This window comes from Phycodurus eques, chromosome 1 (genome assembly GCF_024500275.1).
Source record: "Phycodurus eques isolate BA_2022a chromosome 1, UOR_Pequ_1.1, whole genome shotgun sequence".
NCBI classification, from domain to species: domain Eukaryota; kingdom Metazoa; phylum Chordata; class Actinopteri; order Syngnathiformes; family Syngnathidae; genus Phycodurus; species Phycodurus eques.
In genome coordinates, this window is record NC_084525.1 from 46,588,370 (window position 1) to 46,610,809 (window position 22,440).

At 48.3% G+C, this 22,440-nt stretch overlaps 2 protein-coding genes across 3 annotated transcripts in view; one reads left to right on the forward strand and one right to left on the reverse strand.

Moving 5' to 3' along the window:
• Nucleotides 1-383: 383 nt before the first annotated feature.
• On the reverse strand, nucleotides 384-17,916 carry LOC133412103 (potassium voltage-gated channel subfamily H member 8-like). 2 transcript variants are annotated; one of them, XM_061695165.1, is made up of 15 exons: nucleotides 17,442-17,916; nucleotides 14,146-14,379; nucleotides 13,210-13,341; nucleotides 12,961-13,106; nucleotides 9,868-10,126; nucleotides 9,628-9,785; nucleotides 8,987-9,194; nucleotides 7,320-7,667; nucleotides 7,036-7,235; nucleotides 5,445-5,694; nucleotides 4,273-4,487; nucleotides 1,881-2,134; nucleotides 844-926; nucleotides 716-768; nucleotides 384-630 (listed from the first exon to the last, which is right to left on the reverse strand). In XM_061695165.1, the coding sequence occupies exons 1-15, from the start codon at nucleotides 17,749-17,751 to the stop codon at nucleotides 475-477; spliced, it is 3,006 nt and encodes a 1,001-aa protein (XP_061551149.1). In that variant the 5' UTR covers nucleotides 17,752-17,916; the 3' UTR covers nucleotides 384-474. The 2 variants fall into 2 exon arrangements, with proteins under 2 accessions (XP_061551149.1, XP_061551158.1); XM_061695174.1 differs by lacking the exons at nucleotides 384-630; nucleotides 716-768; nucleotides 844-926 and having other exon boundaries at nucleotides 2,047-3,154.
• Nucleotides 17,917-21,097: 3,181 nt separating this feature from the next.
• Nucleotides 21,098-22,440, forward strand: part of fam184aa (family with sequence similarity 184 member Aa) — a 30,328-nt gene continuing 28,985 nt past the window's right edge. Inside the window, exon 1 of the mRNA XM_061695186.1 lies at nucleotides 21,098-21,531. Within this exon, the coding sequence (XP_061551170.1) occupies nucleotides 21,346-21,531 (186 nt within the window). The 5' untranslated portion in view covers nucleotides 21,098-21,345. The remainder of the gene's footprint in view (nucleotides 21,532-22,440) is intronic.

Genomic DNA, 22,440 nt, shown 5'->3' on the forward strand with positions numbered 1-22,440 from the left:
GCATGCCGCTGGTTTGGTCCGACTAATCTGTACTGTTCACATTGCTGGAACCTCATCACACAACAAATCAAATTTAAAGGCTTAAAATGTTTATTTCCATATATGTCACTGCAACAGGGACTACTATTGCGCCAATAGATGTTCTTGTCACGCAGTTGCCCAGTGCCAGTGCAGCGCCGACGTGTGGCCCACGCCTCACACTCAATACTTGGTGCCGATAGGTCCGGCAGAAAGGGGTGCCGCGGGTGGATGAGGGCGAGGGGATGGAGGAGGACCAGGAGGGAAGCGCCATTAGCTTTGTGAAGCGACGGCGGAGCCGAGCGAGGAGACCCGGCCGCGGGATCGGTGGAGGCGATGAGTCGTGAATTGGAACGGCGAAGGGGGTGAAACTCCGCGGGATCGGGCGGTCGCAGGAGCGGCCGCCCGATCCCTTCGCGCCGAGCGGACTGAAGATGTAGCCCCTCTGCGCGCTGGCTAGAAAACGCCAGCGGGTGAGGAGACGCTGGGAGGTGGCGTTACGGCGCTCGGTGTCAACAGGGTGGAGGGGCTGTGAAAAAGCGGTTTGAGGAGTCTGGTCATTTCCTGAAGCTCCTGGCTCACGGTGGCCACCCGCTGAGCAAGAACCTTCATCTGGTTGAGGGGTAGACGAATAAATCACAGCTCGAATGAGACCAGACATCACGGAAACTTGAAAAAGGTCAAGCGCAGCAGTCACCTCGTGTTTGAACTTTGCGATCGCTCGCATCGTGCCGTCGTCATTGTGTTCCCCTGTGTATGGCGAGTGGGAACAAAAACCCATTAAGACCATCCCAGGCTAAGTGTTTGTGCCGCTTCGTGCGTTACCTGCGGCTGAATCGGGCCCGGGAGGGAAATCAAAGTTTGTGTCTGGATTGCTCTGATTTTCAGTTTGGATGCCACCTACAAAGCTGAACGGGAGCAAAAGAAATGAGCGATCAGCGAGCATCAACAACCACAGGAAAATATCTCAAGTCAACAGATCCTCTCTTGCCCAGCACTGAAGTTGAACAATTCCGAATCTCGAGTCACACAAACTTTGAAGTTTGACATATAATTAAAGCTTGTTATACGTGCGTGACAATTGACAATGCTTAATACGATGGAATGTTTTAAATGGGATGAATGAAGCTCATCTGCAACCTATTTCGTCTTCGCATGACACCTTAGTCATTAACGTTAAGAATCTGTTACTGTTTTTGTATCCAAATATAGTGGTTGAATTCATCGAAGCCTTGTATGTGAATGAAAAATGTTAAAATCTCGTTTATTTCAACGGCCCTGTGCAATTAAAGGTTTTTTTGATCGGCGACTATATACATTTGATGTGATTCTCTAAGTATGGAACGGCTGCCACAATGGTGCGCAAAAGACTCACTGGTCAGGTGCGGTAACGTTTGTGTTCAAAACATTTGTATTTGATCTTTACGAACTGTTTGTTTGTTCGGCATTCCAATATTCCAGTACTTCCAATATTACGACATTGAATTCTCTATGCTAACTTTCACCTTTAATCAAATATATCTACACTATTATGAAACAGCGTTTTTATGAACTCATCAATAACTACCCATGATCAAGAATCCAAATTGGCTCATAAACGGTGGATGGAAACTTGCAAACAAACAAATGAACTCACACATGATGAAAAGGTGACCTTTTTGGGGACAGTCTAGGTTTCTTTTCCAATTTGGAGTGCAACAGTAAAGCCAAGATTCCACATGGAGACAAACAAATATGAGCAGACAACATGTGTGGCCCAGAGATGGAAATGGACCCGCACTTTGATTCATGCTAGAAGGAACTAAGTGTGGAGTTCCACAGAGAGCGACTGAACACGAGAGTTCAATGATTTGGTTTCATACCGAGGGCTAAGCTCTGGCCGCAGGCAGCCGAAGCCCAAGGCGGGAATCTGCAGGCCGGCGGGCCGAGCGCGATCGCTCGCCGGTCCGAAGGGTCTCGGCGGGGAGCGCAGGGGCGAGCGCGGGCCTCGGCCCGCTCTGAGCAGCGGAAGTATCTTTGGGAGAGGTGAGCGGCCCTCCTCAGAGTTTGAGCCTTCCTCATCCTCCTTGATGGACGGAAGCTTCTTCACGAGTCCTCCGTTGGTCTCGCAGTCGGCCTGAAGTTGGGCAAACGAGGCGGGACGCAATCTTGGTTAATGCTTGTTCCGCGTGCTCGTGCCAGCGTTACGTTCTAATTTTGACCAGGTTGAGGAGCTGCTGAGCTCTTCAGAGTTGTAACAGTTGCCATTCTCAGGGCATCGCATCCAGTTGGAAATGAAATGAATGAGAATATTCACGGGCAACGCTTCCCATTCAAAGAGTTGCACTGGAGCTGAACTTCATTGACTTTAGCAGCATGTCTGTTAAGAAGTGCTCTCATGAAGAACCAAACACCATTCACTCCTCTACGTGGCATCTACCAAGGGAGCAATGCGTCGCCTCCATCCCTCGCCACCCTCCGTCTCGTTCCCCCAGCCCCTGTAGCTTCTCCGTCCGGTCCACGTGCTGGTATTTTTGCATCACACAAGTTTAAATTGAGCTGAGGTTTTGCTCTGAGGCAGAGGGGAGGTAGCGTGCCTATTTGTGGGTCGCTGCGTGCATCCATATCCTTCATCTGCCTTAACCCTGGAGTTTCCTTTCATCCTTATTTTACGGCAGCTCATCTGCATGTAGTTGTTCTATTCTTATCCCGCTCCGGGTGACCCCCTTCCTCCCCCCGCCCCTCCGAGAGCACTATATTTAGCCTCATGCTGGATGGAAAAGACTAAAGACTAGAATTTGTGTTTCGTTACACTATACGTACTTAGCAAGACAAGGAAAAGCAAAGTATGCGTGAAACAGCTGAGATCCATCTGTAAGTGTCTGGCTTCGGGACCAACTGTGCTTTACTTGCGTCTTTAAACATTGGCTGCAACTCAAGTAGAGGACTTGCTCTTTTTTCGCCCAGTCCAGATGGCTTTTTTTTTTTTTTTTTTTGATCCTGTTCGGCTGCTAGGTCAAGCAGAATGGAAAATCTGTATCCCTTTTATGCCGGAACAGTTTTACTGTGTCTCAGTGGCGTTTTTAAGCCTCCTCTGTGGTATTATAATTGAGCTTTATTGAGAATCAGACTTGATCAGTCGAACAGCACACAGTTTCTAGAGGGGAGAGAGAAACGACGACAAAAGACAAAGCACTAATTGTAAACAGGATGAGAGAAGTAAATCATGACATTATCTACAACAATGAAACATGAAATAGGAGTGTTGCGTGGGGCTGTAGTGCTACACCCTGTGAGGGAAGGGCAGGAGAAGATAGACCAGGACAAGGACAGGAGAAGAAGCACGCAGGACCAGGGTTGGGAGCCCGACTGTACAACTGAAGTGTGGTGGCATTAATTATGTAAATGATAAAAGTCTACAGGACGAGAGTATAAGTGAGGACAAGCGATTTGCATATTCATGAGTTATTTTTCGCAGTAAGTGCGTGACACCACACCCAGTGAAAGTGCGTGCGGCTACATGCAAGTGAATTGATACCGTTTTACTTTGACTGAGTGTCAGTCTTTGCATGCACAAAGACTGACTGAGTGTCCTGCAATTGTTGTGGCCACACCGCGGAGGCTGAGGACCCCACCCAATCAATCAAGGGGCGGGATCGGGCCCAGGGTTCCACCTGAGAGCCTCCTGTCCCTCGGTGTGGGACGTGTCCCGTCCGCCGGCCCCACCGAGGCGCCCCGACAACCGGCCACCCGGTGGGAGCCGCAGGGACCCGATGTGTATTGTGTTGACAAATGTTATTTAGAAAGGGTGATAGAGATGCTATATTTGAGTACTGCAAAGCCAGGGTACATAGAAGGGTAACGAGCAAACACTGAACACAGGAAGCAAACAGTGACAAGGGGATAATATGGTGTGTGGTGGTGGTTTGTGGTGCGCAAAAAGAGTTTTGAGCGACTTGTGCGTTTAGTGTGCGTGGAAGCAAGCAGAGCAGGAAAGCAGAGAGATAGGAGTGACGATTCATGTTGGTGGCGTCGTGGTGAAGGAGTAACCGATGATGTTGTCTTTGTCGATAACCTGAGAAAATGCTAAAAAAGGACATCCATTCACGGGATGGATTCTTGCTTCCCAGAACAGATGGAGAACTTGCCAAAGACATTTGCCATCTGGTTGAGGAACATCTTGGGAACCCTTGGGGGATCTGCAGTGTGAGACTCACTTATGCTCGCCATGTATCGCGGTCCAGTAAATTTGTGGATATGTCAACATCAGCGTACCTCCGCGCCGTGTCCCTCCCTGAGGTTGTACGTTAGGTCGTGCTGGATCTCTGTAAGGAACTTCTGGGCGTAGTCAGGGTACAGGCAGAGAACCTCGCGGAGTCCTTTAAGGCTGATATACTGCAGGTCGCAGTACGTCAGAGCCTTCACACAGGCGTTGGTCTTAATCACTTCTTCCTGAGTCAGACAGTCAGAGCCAATCAGGTCACCTCTTCCTAGAATGGGAAAAAAATACTTGGCTAAAAGTGTCGTTGTTGCTTAGCTGATTTTAGTCCTGATCCGAATAGGCGGGAGGAGATGCAGCGATGTCATTGTTCACTGAGGGATGAAGGTGGAATATTAAAGGGATGATATGCTCTGTGTTGCACCATTTTCTCTATTTCCTGCCTCCCTCTGCATCACATCTCTTCTGCTGAGCTGCAAATCTAAAGTGGCGCTGCCAAAGCAATTTGTGGGTGTGCAGCTGTCTCCGGGAGAAGAACAACACACCTCCTGTGAATTAGCACACTGGAGGCGCCAATGACGAAGCGTGTGTCTGTGTGTGTCATCATGTTGTGCACGTAATATGTGCACATTCGCAGGCCAAAATGCTAATGAGGGCAGTGCCCGCTTCATTATTAACAGCAGTTAGATCAATACAAGCAGCTATTTTGCTTCAGAAGTAGAGCTGAGCTGCTCCCAGAGCAGTTTGAAGTTCATCTGATCTGTTTTATCTGTGCTATGGGGAGCAGTGTGGTTGCAGAACTCTTTCGTTTAATTCTGGACGAGTTTTCAGCCAAAACGCAGGGCGCATATACACAACCAAGCATTCGCACTCACAATTATGGGCCATTTACAGTCATGTCTTTCACAAGAATCTTTTGAAAGGTGGGAGAAACGTTTTCATTTCCCCGCACAGTCCACTTGCATTAGGGCAGTTACCTTCATTTCTCAGTGAAAAATGCATAAATCTTGATGAAAAATGTAGTGTACACGAATGTGTTGAATTCAGTGCTGATCCAAATGAGGATTCTTCTGAGGTCTGTCACAGTCATTCAGTTTGAGATTGTAGTTTCTAGTTTTGAAACCAGCGTTATTGTCCAAGGTTCTGAACATGTGTGTCGATAGTATTATTATCACATGAAGAAGGACAAAAGTTATTATGATTTTTTTTTTATATATATATTTCTTACCCAGAATGGCGAGGACAGTGCTGTCCTTCAACACTTCCATGGAGCCAGAGCACACAAAGTAGATGGCTTGGAGGGCATCACCCTGACGGATTAGGAATTCCCCGGGAGCGCAGAAGGACGTCTTAATGATGAGCGAGAGGGAGCGCAGGCATCCCCTGCTGGCTGACTCAAAGAGCGGCAGCTGCAGCAGCTCCTTATTCAGGTGCATGGCAATGTCAGCCCTCAGCTCATCTGGGAAGTCCTTCAGCAGCTGTGGAGTGGGTACAAATGAAACAGGGAAAAAGCCCGAAGCGGATGAAACAACAAACAGCAGTTGATGAGCATCCATCCATTTTCTATCGTGCTTATCCTGCTCAGGGTCACAGGGAAGCTGGAGCCCATCGCAGCTGACCAAGAATGAGAAGGGAGGCGCACCCTGGACTAATCACCGGTGGACTGATTTACACAAGATTTGAACACACTCAGGAGAAGCCTCCAGTTTGTAGTTTTGGTAAAGCTTTAATCTTCGTGTCCCTTTAGACTCCTAAGTGGAGCAGAGGACAGCACCTGTCCAATACAGTTCAGTTTTTCTTGGCTTGGCTCTCATCGGATCTTCTCCAAGTCTGTCTTGGCCTCCGCACTTTCCTCTGTCCCTGTAAATCCCAGTCCAGTGCCTGCCTAGCCATGTTGTTTGTTACAGTCCACCCGTGCTTTCTCTTCATCGCCTTCTGGTCTGTTCTCTCCCATGGATTATTGCCGGCCATCTGATGTTTGTTCATGGAGGTGCGTATTTTGTTGGTGATGTTGTCAGCCACCCTCCATGTCTCAGATCCATATTCACTAGTAGGACGGCCTTGAGATTGGTGTCAAATATCAGATCAAATATCTTGTTATGGAAGGACAAAGCCTTGGCGTTCCAGGCGGGTCGCAGTGTGTTATAGGCGTGTCTTGCCTTGTTCATTCGGCTCATTATGTCCCGAACTGATCCGCCATCTTTGCAGTTTCACAGATACTGTACAGTATGTGAACTGCTCAGTTTTTTGATATTCTCTCCACTGCAGGTTGATCAGAGCTAACTAACTGCTTGTTATGAACTTGCATGTTTTGGGTCAATTGTTAATTATCAGGCCAGTCTTGGCTTCCCGTCATATTTGTTTTGAGTGTACATACCTATGTGTTGGGACAAGATGTCATCTGCAAAATCCAGGCTCTCAAGCCTGTTTTGTGAGGGTCTAATGAATTGTCATCTTGTTAGCCGTCTAGTTTTTTGGTTGTTTGTTTTTTCCAACAGAGCCCCTGTTTCACCCTGGTTTTTACATCAAAGGGGTTGTATACTTCCCATTGTGGATTAATTGTCATATGAAATGGTTGGACAGGAGTCGGATTGAAGGTAATCGATTGCTGTGGAATGCCATTGATAGACTCTCTGTCCATCCATCGATGTGTTGTTTGGTGGTGTGCTGTGCAAATTTGCTAACGTAAAACACTATATGTACCTTGGGTGGGAAATATTGCTCTCGAAAAAATAAACAAGGACAAAAGGCTAAAGTGGCGAGTATTGAGCGTGTCTGGACTGTGACTAACATGATTTAAATGTATTTACTAGTTCTACCTCACTGACGTCGATACCATTGTTGACAGACCAGGTTGTCTGGAAACACTCCATCATACGCTGCTCAAGTGCTTTGGGGAGCCGGTGCACTCTGATGAAGTCCTTCAGATCATTGGTGCGGGTGTGGTACAGGGAGCGGCGGGAGTACATCCTCTGGATGATGGCGGTCACGTTTCCAAATACCACAGCGTGCATTAATGCTGCACAGGAGACAAAAGTGAAATCAAGAAGGAACAATCAGCAGACAAAGATCTGGTATGTGTCAAGCAGGAAGCTTCGCACACCTCCAATCAGCATGGTGCAGATGGAGAAGATCTTCTCGGAGTCCGTGTTGGCTGAAACGTTGCCGAAGCCCACGCTGGTCAGACTGCTCAGGGCAAAGTACAGCGATGTCACGTAGGAGCTCCGAACAGATGGACCACCGCTCGCACGGGACCTGCTGCCGTTCCATTGGGTCGCACCGAACGAACCCGGCCCGTTCGATGGCTCCGAGCCCGAGCTGTTCCACAGGCTGGAGTGAACCAGTTCTGGTGTCACGGTGGCTCGAGGCAAATCAGAAACTCCCAGTAGAGAGGTCAGTGGTGCCAAGAAGTACGGTGTGCCCAAACGTTTGGCGAGCTCATGAAGCCAGCCTGTTGGGGGAAAGGGGTTCAAGTTTAATAACAACTGCTGCACTCGGCGAACCAGGCGATGGATTTACTGTCAGCAGACTGTGTTTGGCCTCTATCACGGTCCTGTTGGACCACTGATCTACTGTTTTGACTTTGTGTGCAGTTTTTTCCCAGTTTGCTGGGGGCTCGCTTTCTTGACTCTTCATGACTGCGTCTCACGTGGTCACGTTTCGTCATTCGTCCTTTCCCTTGCGACTTCCCTGGTTGTCTCTTGTCGTGTAATTAATCGGTACGGATTTAGTCTCTTTTCACTGAATGCAATATGATATTTGTGAAATATGTTACTGTGAATAACAAGTTTGTCCACAACAAGTAGACTTTACGCCGATCTGATCGGTGTGATCGGTATCGGCCGATAATTAGCGTTTTATGCTGATCGGCTTTCGTGTCATAATTCGCCGATCCGATCAATGACGTCATCGATCGGCTCCGCACTACACCAGACACAAGATGTCAAAGTTATTGCTGTGAAAAATGTCATGAAGACAATAATGCTAGTAGGGTATGAATCTATAGCCCACAACCATATGATTGACATACATTTAAAAACAAATGCATAAGTGTACCACCACTCTATGAAAGTATCTTTTATGATTATTTACACTATTTCACAATGTATTTACTCGCAAAACCAACCAATTTCCCCATTTAAAATTAGAAAATGGATAAATGATTGCAAGTGCTATTGTTACACTTCATTTTAATGATAGCTTGTTTTCCTATACAATCATCTGTAAAGGAGTCTGGGCTTTTTAACTTTGTATCCCATGCAAATTCCACACAGGCGAGTCCGGAGTTGAACCCTTCTGAAAGCAGCGAATTGCACATTTTCTCTCAGGATTAAAATCACATACATTTTATAACTGAATTACATAATATCGGTAATTGTAATTAGTTATTCCCCAACACTGCCATTACATAAGCGACAGAAAAAGAACAACTATTCAAACCCCTTTTGTCTCTACTTTCTGGTCTGAATCATGTGACCAAGAATAACAGTTCACACCACAAGCACCTCACAGGATTGTTATTTGCGGTGGGAGGTGAGAAGGAGCTGGATCATTTTATATTTTCCCCCACAAATGCATGTTCTATGGATAAAAGCGGAGGCTTGTATCTGCTTATCGCGCTTAGAATTGCTTTCTTGCCGTTTTCAGTATGTTGCCATCAAAAATAGTCTCACAGATGACGCGATGGAATCACTTTGCTCATCTCCCGAGTGTTCATTTCTTGCAAAACTCCCGTGCATTTGATTGATTGTGCGGAGGGAAGTCACAAACCTACGTCCCGAGAGGCAGGGCTGTTACTTTCGATCTCGCTGCGGCCGATGAAGTACCAGACACACGCCATCCAGTGGGCCAGCAGGGCAAAGGTGGACATGAGCAGGGTGAGGACCACGGCGCTGTACTGGGAGTAGCGGTCCAGCTTTTGGAGGAGTCTCAAAAGACGCAGGAGACGTACAGTCTTCAACAGGTGCACCCCGAAGTTCTGGGAAACATTTGCAAAGAAATACTTGGTGCTTTAAAGTGTGCGCGTGTGTGTCTTTGTGTGTCACACCACGATTCCCAACCACGTGCCACGAGACATCCTCAGGTGTGCCGTGGGAAAGTATCGGGTTTCACTGAATAGGTCCAAAAACGATTGACTTCAAATAATCTGTCTTTGTCCATCTATCTCGGCCAGTGACGTATAGTGACAGGCAGAACAATTACATCCTCTTCCACGAGATGGCGCAAGGTACAATTAACCTGTGTATCCACCTGCCGCTGGTCATACAACAGAATAATATCAAATTTGTGAGTAAATTGCTACGAGACGTTTTGTGACATTTCTGTTTGGCGGTGTGCCGTGAGATTTTCCGATTGTCAAACACGTGCCTCGGCTCGATAGAGGTTGCAGAGAAACGCCGTCTTCGACTCACCACGCTGATATTGAAAGCGTAGAGCAGGTCGAAAGGTAAAGCGGCGATCAGGTCCACAAAGAGCCAGGACGTGACGTAGTGAATGCAAACGGAGCGAGCGTCGTACACAACCTGACCGGACGTGCTCACGTAAGTGGTTCGGAAATTCAGCGCGATATCTGAAACGCACACGCACACAACCACAGTGCTCTTTTTGTATTTGTTACCACAAAAGTGATGCAACTTGAGCAGCATCCTCACCGATCATAAAGAGAATTTCCACCAAGATGTCACTGACGCTGGGTGGAGTACGCGCCGTCGACGCACCGTCCTCTCGCACCTCCGCCGCTGCGAAGCAGACATTGTAGGGCACCGTGACGGCCACATAGAAAGTCGCCAGCAATATCAGCCAATCCCAGCCGGCCTTAAATGCGCCATAGTGGAGAAGGATGAAGCGCGACTTCTGGATGTCTGCCACTTTGTACTCCGGCACCGGGTTAGCGTTTGCTCCCAGAACACTCTTGTTACGGAACAAGGACAAACAAGCGTGCCGGTGAGTGAAGGGAGAACATATGAAGACACAGCGGGACGACATGCTCAAGTCCCTAATCAAGTGGCCGGCCTCACAGAGGAAAACAAAACAAAACAAAACAAAACAAAACAAAACAAAAGGGCCTGCTTCTTGAAATCACCACGAAAGGAAGAAAAAACAGGACGACGTTGTGTCGATATAGTTTGCTTTGCTCAAAGACGTTCGTAAAATCTCCATGATTATGTCGTCTCTTGACCAAAGAATGACTGGGCTCTAGCGAGCTAACATTAATAGCTATGCTAGCTAAGCATCAGACTATCGGTCTCTATTGAACTCGGGTCTTGACATGGTTGAATTTGCTTTAATGATACGACAAAACTTTCGCTTTGCCTTGAGTGAATTGTAAATAATCCAGTGATTTGGCATCGAGATCAACAGACCGGGCCGGGATCAGTCCTTAAAAACGGAAGTACGTGGCGTGACCTCCGTGCCAGTGAAGTTGGGATGTTGTGTAAAGCGTAAATAAAAACGGAATACATTGATTTGCAAATCCTTTTCAACCTATATTAAATTGAATACACAACAAAGACAATATATTTCATGTTTCAAAATGCTCTGAATTGCTCGAGGACTGCATCATTTGCACAATTGTCAAAAAATAAATCAACAAATTGTATCGGCATTACCAGTAACCTTTCATTGCTCAGTGACACTGTGCTGTGTTTTTATATTTTTATGTCTGTCAAATGGCATATTGGATATTGACAATAAAAGCATGCCATAACAAATCAATTCACAAATACCGACCTCAGCCTGATGAATAGCTCATGCACACACTCAAAACAATATTGACTGTAGGCCTTTTAACGACAATTACTATATCGACTTATCTTTCGATAAATGAAACGGACACGATCGTTTTACTGGACTCGATGAATCGTTCTGGTGAGCCGGCTCACACAGCGAGCTGACGGCGAATTGGACGGCTGCATCATTGGCTGCTAACGGGCTTGTGGAACGTCGGCGGAACGGCGTTGTCTCGGTCCAATTCTCTACAGCCTCGCTCCATGTGCAGCGCGTAGATTCCCACAACACCCCACGACACTTACGGGAAAGTTAGCTGTTTATTATGTTCGTTAGCCCCTGAGCTACTGAGCTAGCCAGCAATCCAAGAAGCTAGCGAGCTAAGGAGCTACACTGCTCGCTCCGACGTGGCAATGTGGTTTAAAATGTCAGCGCCCTCCTCTGAGTTGTTGTGTTTGTTAATACCCAGTGAACACACACAAGGGGGAAGTTAAGTGTTTGTTAAGCGTAACCTCAACGGCACCCGTTATTCGGCCAGCACTTGACGACAGCAAACGTATTTGATTGACAGGTGAAGGGCTTGTCTCCAGCGCCTTCAGCAGACCAACCACAAGGTCCTGCAGCTCGAGGTTGGGCATTATTTGTCATGTTTTCACAGGCATAAGAAAAAAACGATTTCGTGAATCGTCATAGTTTTGCGTAAAATATATCGTCCTAGGCGGCACGGTGACCGACTGGTTTGAGCGTCAGCCTCACAGTTCTGAGGACCCGGGTTCAATCCCCGGCCCCGCCTGTGTGGAGTTTGCATGTTATCCCCGTGCCTGCGTGGCTTTTCTCCGGGCACTCTGGTTTCCTCCCACATCCCAAAAACATGCATTCATTGGAGACTCCAAAATTGCCCGTAGATGTGACTGTGAGTGCGAATGGCTGTTTGTTTCTATGTGCCCTGCGATTGGCTGGCAACCAGTTCAGGGTGTACCCCGCCTCCTGCCCGATGACAGCTGGGATAGGCTCCAGCACGCCCGCGACCCTAGCGGCTCAGAAAATGGATGGATATATCGTTCTAAAAAATTGGTATCGTGACAGCCCTAGTTGACAGGAACAAATGCAAGTAAAGAGCAACGTTTAGCTTTATTTTCTACAACAGCAGTACTGTAGTCTAAAACATCCTCACAGTAAATTCTGGGCACCTGTAATGCTTTTTGCTGATGGCCCTGCCAGGAACGTGAGTGTGAGGAACGGTGCAAAGGGTTAACCCAGAAATTGCCTGCTCACACCATGTCCGCATGTGCTGCTGTTCACGTTATTCAAGCAGGGCATTCCTAACAGGCATGAGTTTGTGTCGTATGTGTGGGGGGCGACCTCAAGTGGACAAATGAAATACCTGCACTTCTCCAAATTGCAGTTGCATTGAAATTCATATATGAAGCTTTAAATAGTGATATAATAAATAATTGGTCACTATTTTGCAGATTTCACATACTGTGGTGGTTTTCTGGAACCTAATTCCCCCCCCCCCACACACACACACACATACACACACACACACATCAAACCGGGCGTTCACTGTAATGTCAATTAAATGCATAGGCGACATGAAGTCTTTGACTAGCTGTCGGTTAGCTAAACTGTGAAGCTAACGTAGCTTGCCTGTCTTTGTGGGTTTTAGAGCGAAGGATGTCGTTAGATGTTGGAACTGATGTGTCTCTTCGACTTGCAAAGCTTACTTGTTGCCATTTTTCCCCAGGTTTTTATCAAAAAGCCAATCCTTGAATCCAAATGTGTCGGCCTCTGCACATCATAGTATACCGTTTGTGCGCACGACTCCCAAAAATAACCTTTCTTTCAAAAATAAAACAAACGGCGCACTGGTTTTAGCATGCAGATCTCCAAACATGGCAAGACTCGTCAAGTCATGCAGTTCAAGTCAAGCCCGCTCTCATGGCTCTCATCCCAAGTCAAGTGGTGTCTTTCTTATGTTTTGTGACAGGAGTCCCCCCAGCGCCACCATTTCTCACATTGTGGATATTGAGCTTGCTCTTGGTCTTGTCTTTTTTCTGAAGGTGTCCCGAAAGCTGGTAGAGGACGGCCCGACTTCGGCGGCGCTCCGTGCCGAAGTCCGCCGGGCGGGTGATCTGGTGGATCTCCAGGCCCGTTTCCTCGTCTGAAATGTGGAAAGCGCGCATGGATTCTGGTGAATATGTGAGTATGTGGCATCTGTTGGAGCTTCTCAGCTGTTTCATTGTTAAAGGGGATGTGGAGCTCACCGGTGTCAGACTGCTTGCCATGGTCCAGGTCCTTGTTCTCTGTGATGTCCTTATGCGAGACCAGGAACAGAACCACCTCACTCTTCTCATTCTTTATGGGCACAATGTCCAGCAGACACCAGAACTTGGAACCTGCTCAAAGAAAAGTAGTTGGAGAAATAAAGTGGATATAAAAAGTCTACACACCCCCGATCAAATGCCAAGAGGGTTTTTGTGATGTAGAAAAATGAGACCAGGATAAATCATTCAAAACTGTGTACACCATTTATATGACCTATAACCTGTCCAAGTCTACTAGAAAACAAACATGTTTTTTTCGAGAGAGGAGGTTTAAAAAACAACAACTGAAATAATGTGTTTGCACAAGTGTGCACACCCTCTTATAACTGCAAAGGGGATCTGTGTTCAGACTCAACCAATCGCAGTACAACTCATGTTAAATGAGAGTCAATACACAACTGCCGCCGAGTGTCTCTGATTGACCTCAAATAAATGTCAGTTGTTCTAGTAGGCTTTTCCTGCCTTTTTTTTTTTTTTTTTTTGCTTTTTCACTAAAGCCTGAAGGTTTTGCGCTAACACTGACTGGTATTTTTTTTTTTTTTTTTTTTTTTTTATGATGAGCAGTGTTGTGTTTGCACCAAACACCTTTTGGAATTATGGCAAAGACGTTGAGCTTTGTTTTAGTTGGACCATAACACATTTTCCCATATTTGTGTTTTTATGTATTGTGTGTTTGGGAGATTTTGTCATGGAAGTAACTGAGTTGTACAGGTTACAGGTCGCATTAATGATGCATAAAAGTTAGAAATTGTTTATCTTGGTCTCTCTCTCTTTTTTTTTTTTACAGAGCACAAACCTGGCATTTGAACAGGGGTGTGTAGACTTTTGATATCCACTGCACATCTGCACAAGGAATCGGTGCGACACAGCTCTTACCACTCTTCTTGTACAGGACAATTTCAGTCTTGAACTCCCGCCGCTCATCCAGAGCTCTCTGCATCTGCCAGGTGAGCCGGTCGCTGGTCTCGCCGCCGTACAGGAAGTGACACGTGCAGCTCTTCTGCATTAGTTCACCGCGGGCAAAGCCGCTCAATTCGCAGAAGCCATCGGAGCAGTAGACAATCGGGTAGAGCGTTTGGACCTGGGCGTTCCCCAGCACAAAGTTGCTGTCTGGGGAGAGTGAATTGAAGCCGTTAAGAAGACAAAGATGGGATTTTCTAATGAGCGTCTGTGATTGCTTTTGGACATCGCCATTATGGGAGAACAATGACATTTTCCTCTTCTGCATACAGTATTGGACCCTGCAGTTGGGTTTTTTGAGTCAGGGTTTTTTTCCCCCACCATTAGTATACGATGGGAACAGCATTTGCTTTCTCCGCACGTGCGGCAAGACACTTTTAAAGTTCTTGATGCAACTGGGCTTTCGGAATCATGTAGTGATGGGCGGGGGTGCTTAGCGGTCTCTGTGTGAACCCTCCTCGTTGGGCTCGCTGTTCCTGCTGTGCACGACTTGAACTCTGAGGGGCAGTGCGGTGCACGCAATGACATACACACTTGCAGTAACTAAGAAAGTGGAAGTCACCATTGAATATTGTTAATATACTCACTTTCCACAGAGTTTGGAGAATAAATGCCAGAGTATTATATTGCCTGTTTGCATGTGTTTACACAGCGTTTATGTACCAATATTGATTATTTTGAGAGATATAAGTGGCGCGAGTTCAATGCTAATTTTCGTTAGCTCGTCAATGGTGTTTTTCATTCATTGTGTGTTCATTCATTCGCTGACAAGAATCCTGAACATTTTTCATTCACCTCCTGTGCTTCCACACACGCGCGCGCGTTAACACGCACAAGGACACAGAATGAGCTGTCGTATGTTTCTACGAAATGCCACCATTTCAGACTATTCAGCCAATTTCATCACTGAGGTCGCCCGTCCCGGCTGATTGTCGGGCAAGGGGCGAGGTACGCCCTGGACTGGTCGTCAGCCAATCGCAGGGCACGTATTGATAAACAAGCATTTACACTCACATTCGTCCAGATGAAGAATTCAGAGTCTTCAATGAACCCGATGCGCGTGCCTTTGGACTGTATGGGGAAGACGGAGTACCCGGACACCAAAAAAAAACCACCCCAGCGGGGCCCGAGCTGAGATTCGGACCCACAACCGCTCAACTCAGAGGCGATTATGCTCACCCCTATTGCTTGTTTATCTTTTTTTTTTTCTTCAACCCTTCTGTTACGGGATGGAGGGTCATTAGCCCCACCCCCCGCCTGGAGGGCCAGGTGCTGATTTTGGTCATAGAGACACGCGAGGTTCCTCGCTACGACAAGGTAAGCCGCACAGGGGAACGTTTTGGAAAAGCAAAAACATTTTACTCCATAGCAAGCTGAAAATCTTTGACCCCAATGTTAAGACCGTACGGCCATACGGATCCGAAACCCGGAGGAGCACCAGTCCTCCGGGTTTCGCCTCTTTGGGATCTTCTGGCCGAACAAAATGAACAAAATTGACTCGTGGGAAGGCGCCGAACGAGAAACGGCGGAGATTCAGCCGATGAGGAGAAGGTGCCGCTGGATTGGTCACACAACATTGAGAAGAAACACAATTGCAATAACCGAACAAGCGTTAACATGGAACCCGCAGGGCAAACGGGGCAGAGGAAGGCCCAAAAACACCAAGAGAAGGAGCACAGAGAACGGGCTGACGTGGACCCAGGGTGGAAAAGATGGCCCGAGACAGAAGAGGCTGGAAGGCTTTCAACAATGGCGGAAGCGTGAGGGAGGTCTCGCAACCGCTCACCTGCCGCGCTGCCTCCGCTGACTAAAGAAACAACGTTTTGCTTCTTCAAATGGAAACCGATCTCCCTCTTGGCTGCAGACACACACGGCCACAAAGTTCTCCGCGTCAGCGTGCCTCTTTCAAATTCTGCTACCGTGCTTTCGCTCAGCAATCGAGAAGAAAAAGCTCAACTTGATTGTTCACACCGGACAAGCTGTTCTTTCTCTAAATTGCTCCCGTTGTCATCAAGCCGAATATTTGGAAGTCATCGCCTTCGCTTCGCGTCATGTGACTCAACGTGTGAGCCTGCGAGGCTGAGCCAGGGCCTGCGAAGGTTTCCCAAGCTATCGGCGTGTTGCGAGCAGACAGTTGGAAGTCCGCCACCGGATCCTTTTTTTGTCCTCGTGGTGCGGACACGCAGTCATCGGCTTCGGCACTCAAGCGCTGGTGCGTTACCGGTGGACCTGTTGAAGAAGCGATCCCACCAATAGAAGCACGCGCGATAGAATACCGCTGTTAGTACTCAAAGTCGTTTTTCTCAGCTCTTTCATTCACGGCGCACACGTTTTCCCCGCTCGTTTGCACCTTCGGGTGCTGTTATGTAACAGAAACCCCACTTTGCGTGCAGGGATGAGTCGCGCACGACATTCCGGTCAAACGTTGGATGTGCGGATGCTTTTTTCTTTCACGGCAACGGCAGCGCAAGGTAATTCCTCCGCATTCGCGTGAGGTTGAACACGCTCGAAGCCGAACACCAGACGTTGTCATTTGTCAAATGTATTCCGCTCGTGGAAAGAAAGGACATTCGGATGTGTTCATGGACAGCAAAGAATAACCGCAGCAGTATCGCGGGAACTCTTCCATGTTGATCGATTCCCCGACTCGCATTATTTGGCACAGTCCCAGCTTGCAACAAAGAAAACTCGACAGCATAGGTGTCAATCCTCGAGCGCATCAACTTCTATGATTCTCGATCAAATCTGGACCAAATGTCCAATTCATCTATGAATGATGTTGAGATCTTGCGTTGTGTTAGCAAACTAACTTGGGCCGAACAAACCTTTTATGCGTCTGATTTGAAAACTATTTCTCCATCAATTTGTTGTGTATGAGGAGATTCAATATTTGAGTTGAGAGTCATGATGGCGCTCTGAGGGAAAAACTGTCGTACTGTCACTTTAATCAGCGCATTGCTGATTAAAGTGACTCCAATAGCGTGCACAGTCATTCTTTTGCACGTCTTTTTCTATCTTTAAAGTGCTCAAAGTGCTACTTATTCAGTCATGAATGTTTGCGTGTCTGTCTGTGTGGTCTTTTTCATCCATGCCAAATTGGCAACACATACGCATCCAATGATCATGTAACTGTAATTCATCGATCGCGCAGCTTCAAATAAACGGCGAGATGCCGAGGAGTCCTTCACGGACGAGACGTGCAATGAACTCACGGGTCCCGTCGAAGCGAGTGGCGATGGTGTCCAAGAAGGTGTTCTGCGGTGCCACCAGTCCCCGCATCACGGGCATCCGGGAGCGGGTCGAGCCGCGTCTCTCCCGGCGTTCCGGGCCGTGGCTCTCGCCGGTGGTGCTGACGAAGCCCGGGAGAAACCTGGACGTGGTTCCCGCCGCTCCTCCCGAGCCCCGGAGGAGGGCGCCGAGCCGCGACCGCCGGGACTCCACGGCGGTCCCGGTGCGAGCGCCGACTGCCGAGAAGGGAGCAGAGAGAGAGAGAGGAGCGAGCGAGCGAGTGGATGCTCGCATTGACGCGCTGCATTGGAATCCCTCGCCTCCTCCTCTTCTTTTCTCCTCTCTCGTTCTCTCGTTACAGACTCGAATGTTTCGCCTCTTCCCCCGTCGCTATCTTATCTTCGATTGACGGCCGCTCGTAGCGGAAACGGCCGCGACCGTCTCTCTAAATTGGAGCCCGCGTTTTAGCTCAGCGCTTCCTTTTACATTTCATAATAAGACGAATTTTAAAAAATGCAAGCGCCTTTCAAGAAACCCAAGGACACTGACAAATAAAAGAGTGGCTACGAAGAGAGGAAATAGTGGCCAATCGCATGAAAATACATCCACAATCAATAACCTATACAGTAGGAAAGGGAGTAGGCAAGCTTTGAGTCTGGATTTAGGAAGAGAGGGAACGAGTCAATCTTGCGGATGGCAGGTGGCAGGGACTTGCAGAGTTCCCAAAGCTCTGCTCCCCACGGTGGGAACTGTGAGGTGAGGAGAGCAGGGGGAGCGAACCGAAGCGAAGTTTTGGTTCCAATGAGACGAAGTTCGATTTGATTGACTTTCGAGACATCGGAGGTGAGCCCGGATTTAATTTCAGAAAGACATGTGGGAAGGGACGTGGGAGGGAGTGTTGAACTCGGTTGACCGGAAATGTAGAGCCGGGTGTCTTTCGCCGAGCGACGGAGAAAAAAACCATTATATTTGCAGAAGCATATTGCCAACAGGGAGGAGGGAAATGGGGAAGAGAAGGGGGTCCAAAAACAGAGCCCGGGGGAGCGCCTGATGTTACTGGTGATGGATCAGATTTGAAAGATTTGAGCTGGATGCGTGATAGCAAAGGCAGAGTCTACTGAGGAGGGATGGTATTGAATGCTGCCATCAAGTCGAGAATGGAAAACAGACAAAAGAAAAAAAGTTTACTTTAAGAAGAGCGGTCTCAGTGCCGTGGCGGGGACGGAAGCCAGACCGGGAGGGCTCGTAGAGACTGTTGAGGGTTAGGTGAGAGGCAACTATTTTGTCCAAAATCTTTTTCCGATGAAGGCGAGATGAGGTTCGAGATGGGCCGAAGGTTGTTGCGATTGGTGGGATCGGAGCCATTGCTTTTTTCAGGGTAGGAGCGGCGGCTGCGGTTTTGAACACGGAAGGTACAGACGATGAGTTGCTCTCGTCTCCGCCCGCCGCGGCCACGCTTGAGCGCCGTCGTCGGTTTGAGCACATTTCGGCGCGCGTCTCTGCTTCTGATGGAGATGACAAGCGCACCTCTGTTTCACAGCCGCCTGCCTGGCGAAGCCCGGTGGGGCAAGATACAGGTGATGGAGGTGCCCGCCAGTTTGACATTTTCCTCCCCTCAGAACAAATCCATGTTGGTACAATCAATGTGGCTTCAATAGTTTTGTCCAACCTTTATTGAGCAAAGGCACATCTTTTACACTCGAAAACTCTCACGGCACACCACCAGAACAAAATCAGAAATGTCACAAAAAGTAGATCCAGCTTCCTGGCATAATGATGATCTTGTTTCCGTTGAAATGTGCTTCAGGCGAAATGTTGGCCTGTTCAACACAAATCGGATGATTTGACAACAGACTGTACCAGACTGCAGGTTATTTGTAGTGAATGAATAATAACTTGTGACCAATTAAGGGGAAAGGCACACCTGATGCTCTCTGACAGCAGAGTGCTTGAGAATCGAGTTCGGTGTCGAAAAGACGACCTCGCTGAGAAAATGGCGCCATCTGCTGGTCGAATATCACTCAACGTTGAATGGGCAGGACTGTTACAACGGCCGAACTTCTGAGGTAAACGTTTGCATTTTACAAACTGTGCAGCGTCCACGTGAATGTCGTATTGCTTTTTGAGCTCGTGTGGGTCAAGAAGATTTTAAAGCGGCGGTCGCCGCCCTTTTTTTGCGCCACCGAGCGGTTTGATGTAGAGCAATATTTTGACACAAGAGCATGAAAACAAACTTCTTCTTCTTCTTCTTCTTCTTCGTTTCCCTTTGTTGTCGTAAGTAAAAGCCTGGCTCGTTGGTGTTGTGCGGTTTCTTGCTTTTTCACTGGTGGTGAAAGTATAAAATGGCCGCCCTTTTGGGAGCGCCAGTATTCGCGCGCATCCTGTGGCTCCACCCACAATCGCTCTGTTACTCATTTCAAACTGCTCTAAAGGGCTAGAGGACTCTGCACCATTTGCACAATTGTCCTATATATATATATATATATATATATATATATATATATATATATATATATATATATATATAAGCATTGCCACATTACTGGTAACCTTTTATTGCTCAGTGACTCTCCGTTGTGCGTTTTTATGACTCAAAAGGATTTTCCGTCAAGTGGCTGTCTGGTGTCGTACTAGATCGGCTCTAACTACCGGAGACCAATTCCTTGTGTGTCGTTGACGTAGTTGGTAAATAAAGAGGGTTCTGATTCTTTTTGGGCTTGAGCACGTGCCCGATCAGTACTATACAAAAATCCAAGATAACGGCACGTGCCTGTATCATCTGGAGAAGTTCAGAAGCAATATTTATCTCATGATGTGACAAAAACACGCAAAATGTCAACAAAATGCATGACACTCACCAGAGGTGCCGATTGTGAAATGTACGAATGTGTGCAGATCGCTACAGGCAAGTTTTCGCTCTGACTCCTTAACCGATTACACTTGCCCTCTGAGGATTGGCTGGTCAGAGGACAAGTTATGGTTTCCGTCAGGGGGCCATTATGACCGTGAAGTCAAAAATGTACGGTCGTCTCATATTACTACATGCAAAACTACTTTTGAAAAATGTTCAACGATTATTCAATTCATTTTAAAAGGGGAATTGGATAAGAACCATCCCATATCTCAACATTAATAAGGAAGAAAATGTGCAGTTTTTGTATTCTTACAAGAAAAACGAAGTCGGTGCACATGATTTGCTTTGATGGGCCACATAAAATGATGTGGCGGGCCAGATCTGGCCCCCGGGCCTCGCGTTTGACCCGTTCCGCGGCTCGGGGGTTGGGGACCGGAGCGACACTTTGAAGCGCATGTTGCCTTTTCGCCGTCAGTGTGGGACGATCGGCCACGACGGCCTACCAGCGTCCTGCGCGTGACGTCAGTCCCCGACCGATAACCGCCCATCCCTCTTCGGTACCGCTTTCTGCGCACGGGGGTCGCGGGCGTGCTGGAGCCCATCCCGGCTCTGTTGGGGCGAGAGGCGGGGTACACCCTGAACCGGTCGCCAGCCAATCATAGAAACAATTCACGTTCACACCAACGGGCGCTTGAGAGTCGGCATGCATATGCACATGTATCTTTTATATGGAGATTCCAAGCGAAGATTTGAAGCGCCATTGTTGCGGAGGGCAAACTTTCCGACAGCCCGTGAAGGCATCACCGGAGACGGCCCTGAGTCTCCGGTGACGCACGCACGACGCCACCGGCCGGGCTGCGCCGCGTCAACACGTCGGCCGTCATCTCAGCACTTGGCACCGAGATCCGCTTTAACTATATTGAAAAAAGAAAAAAAAAAAAAAAAGGGGGAAAAAAGAAAGCCGCGTGCACGCGCTCATCCGATGGCGCGCGTCTGCGCTTCTTGCCGTTGAGCAGCAGGCGCGCGCCCCGGCGATGTTGCGCGCGCCAGTCGTCTCTATCCTGGTGAAGATGGCGACGGGAGCAGGCCGGCAGCCCGCGTACGGAACCTCGACGGGCGGCGCGGCCAAATACATCCCGTTCTACGACGCCAGTTTAACGCTGGAATACACGCAGGACCTCCATTTGAAGATGAGCAAGAAGATCGCGCAGTTGACCAAGGTGAGAGACGACGCGGCGCTCGGTCACGTGTCCTCGAAAGATGAACTGCGCTGGCTTTGGCTCGCGTTCGCGCGGCCGTTGCAGCCGGAACGGAGTGACGTCATCTTGGCTCAGTCAGTCTGCGCACCCGAGAGCGGGACGCAGATCCGAGGCGGCGGCCGCGAGCGCAGAGCGCGCCATGGAACGCGCGGCGTTGTTTAGCTGCTCCGCGTTGGGCCCGAACAAGTGCGCGGATGAGCGAAATTCATCAGGTCGGTTCGGGTGGATTCGAACCCGAACGCAAAAGGCTTCGCGCGACAGCCGGCGGCACCCACACGTGAGGTTTGGGCTTTCCTGCTGCCGTGTCGTCATCGTGCTGAGGCACTTCGGTTTTCAAACAGCCCCAAATAGGCGCGGAGGTGTCCCTTTCTCAAATGTCACACGGAAAACCATCTGACGGCAAAGAAACCAGCTCATCTCCATTTACTAATAAATCGGCCTCCTCGAGCCGCCCTGCCGGACGGCAATCGGTGGAGGAGTCCACCGAACCTTCGCAACATTTCATTGTTCCGCGTCTCACTTGCAAAGATGAATAAACATACATTTCCCTCAAATGAAAGAAGCGATTTGATGAAACAATCACTTGGTTATGTGTGTTAAAGAAGAAAAACAGATGTGGAGTCAGAGGTCATTTCCATCCAAATCCTTTAATTGATGCAGAACCAGTTTGACGTCGACACGCGCGTTGTCCGTTGCGCGCCAAAGCCTTTGAACACCAAACCGCTTGCAAAACGTAATTAATCTTCAAGCGCCCGCCCGCTCAACTTTCCGGCTTTCCGGCCTTTAAGCGAGCGAGTCTCGGCCGCGCAAATGCCGTCTGTGAAGTCGACGTGTTTTGCAACAATGCTCGTATTCGCAATTTGTGATGTA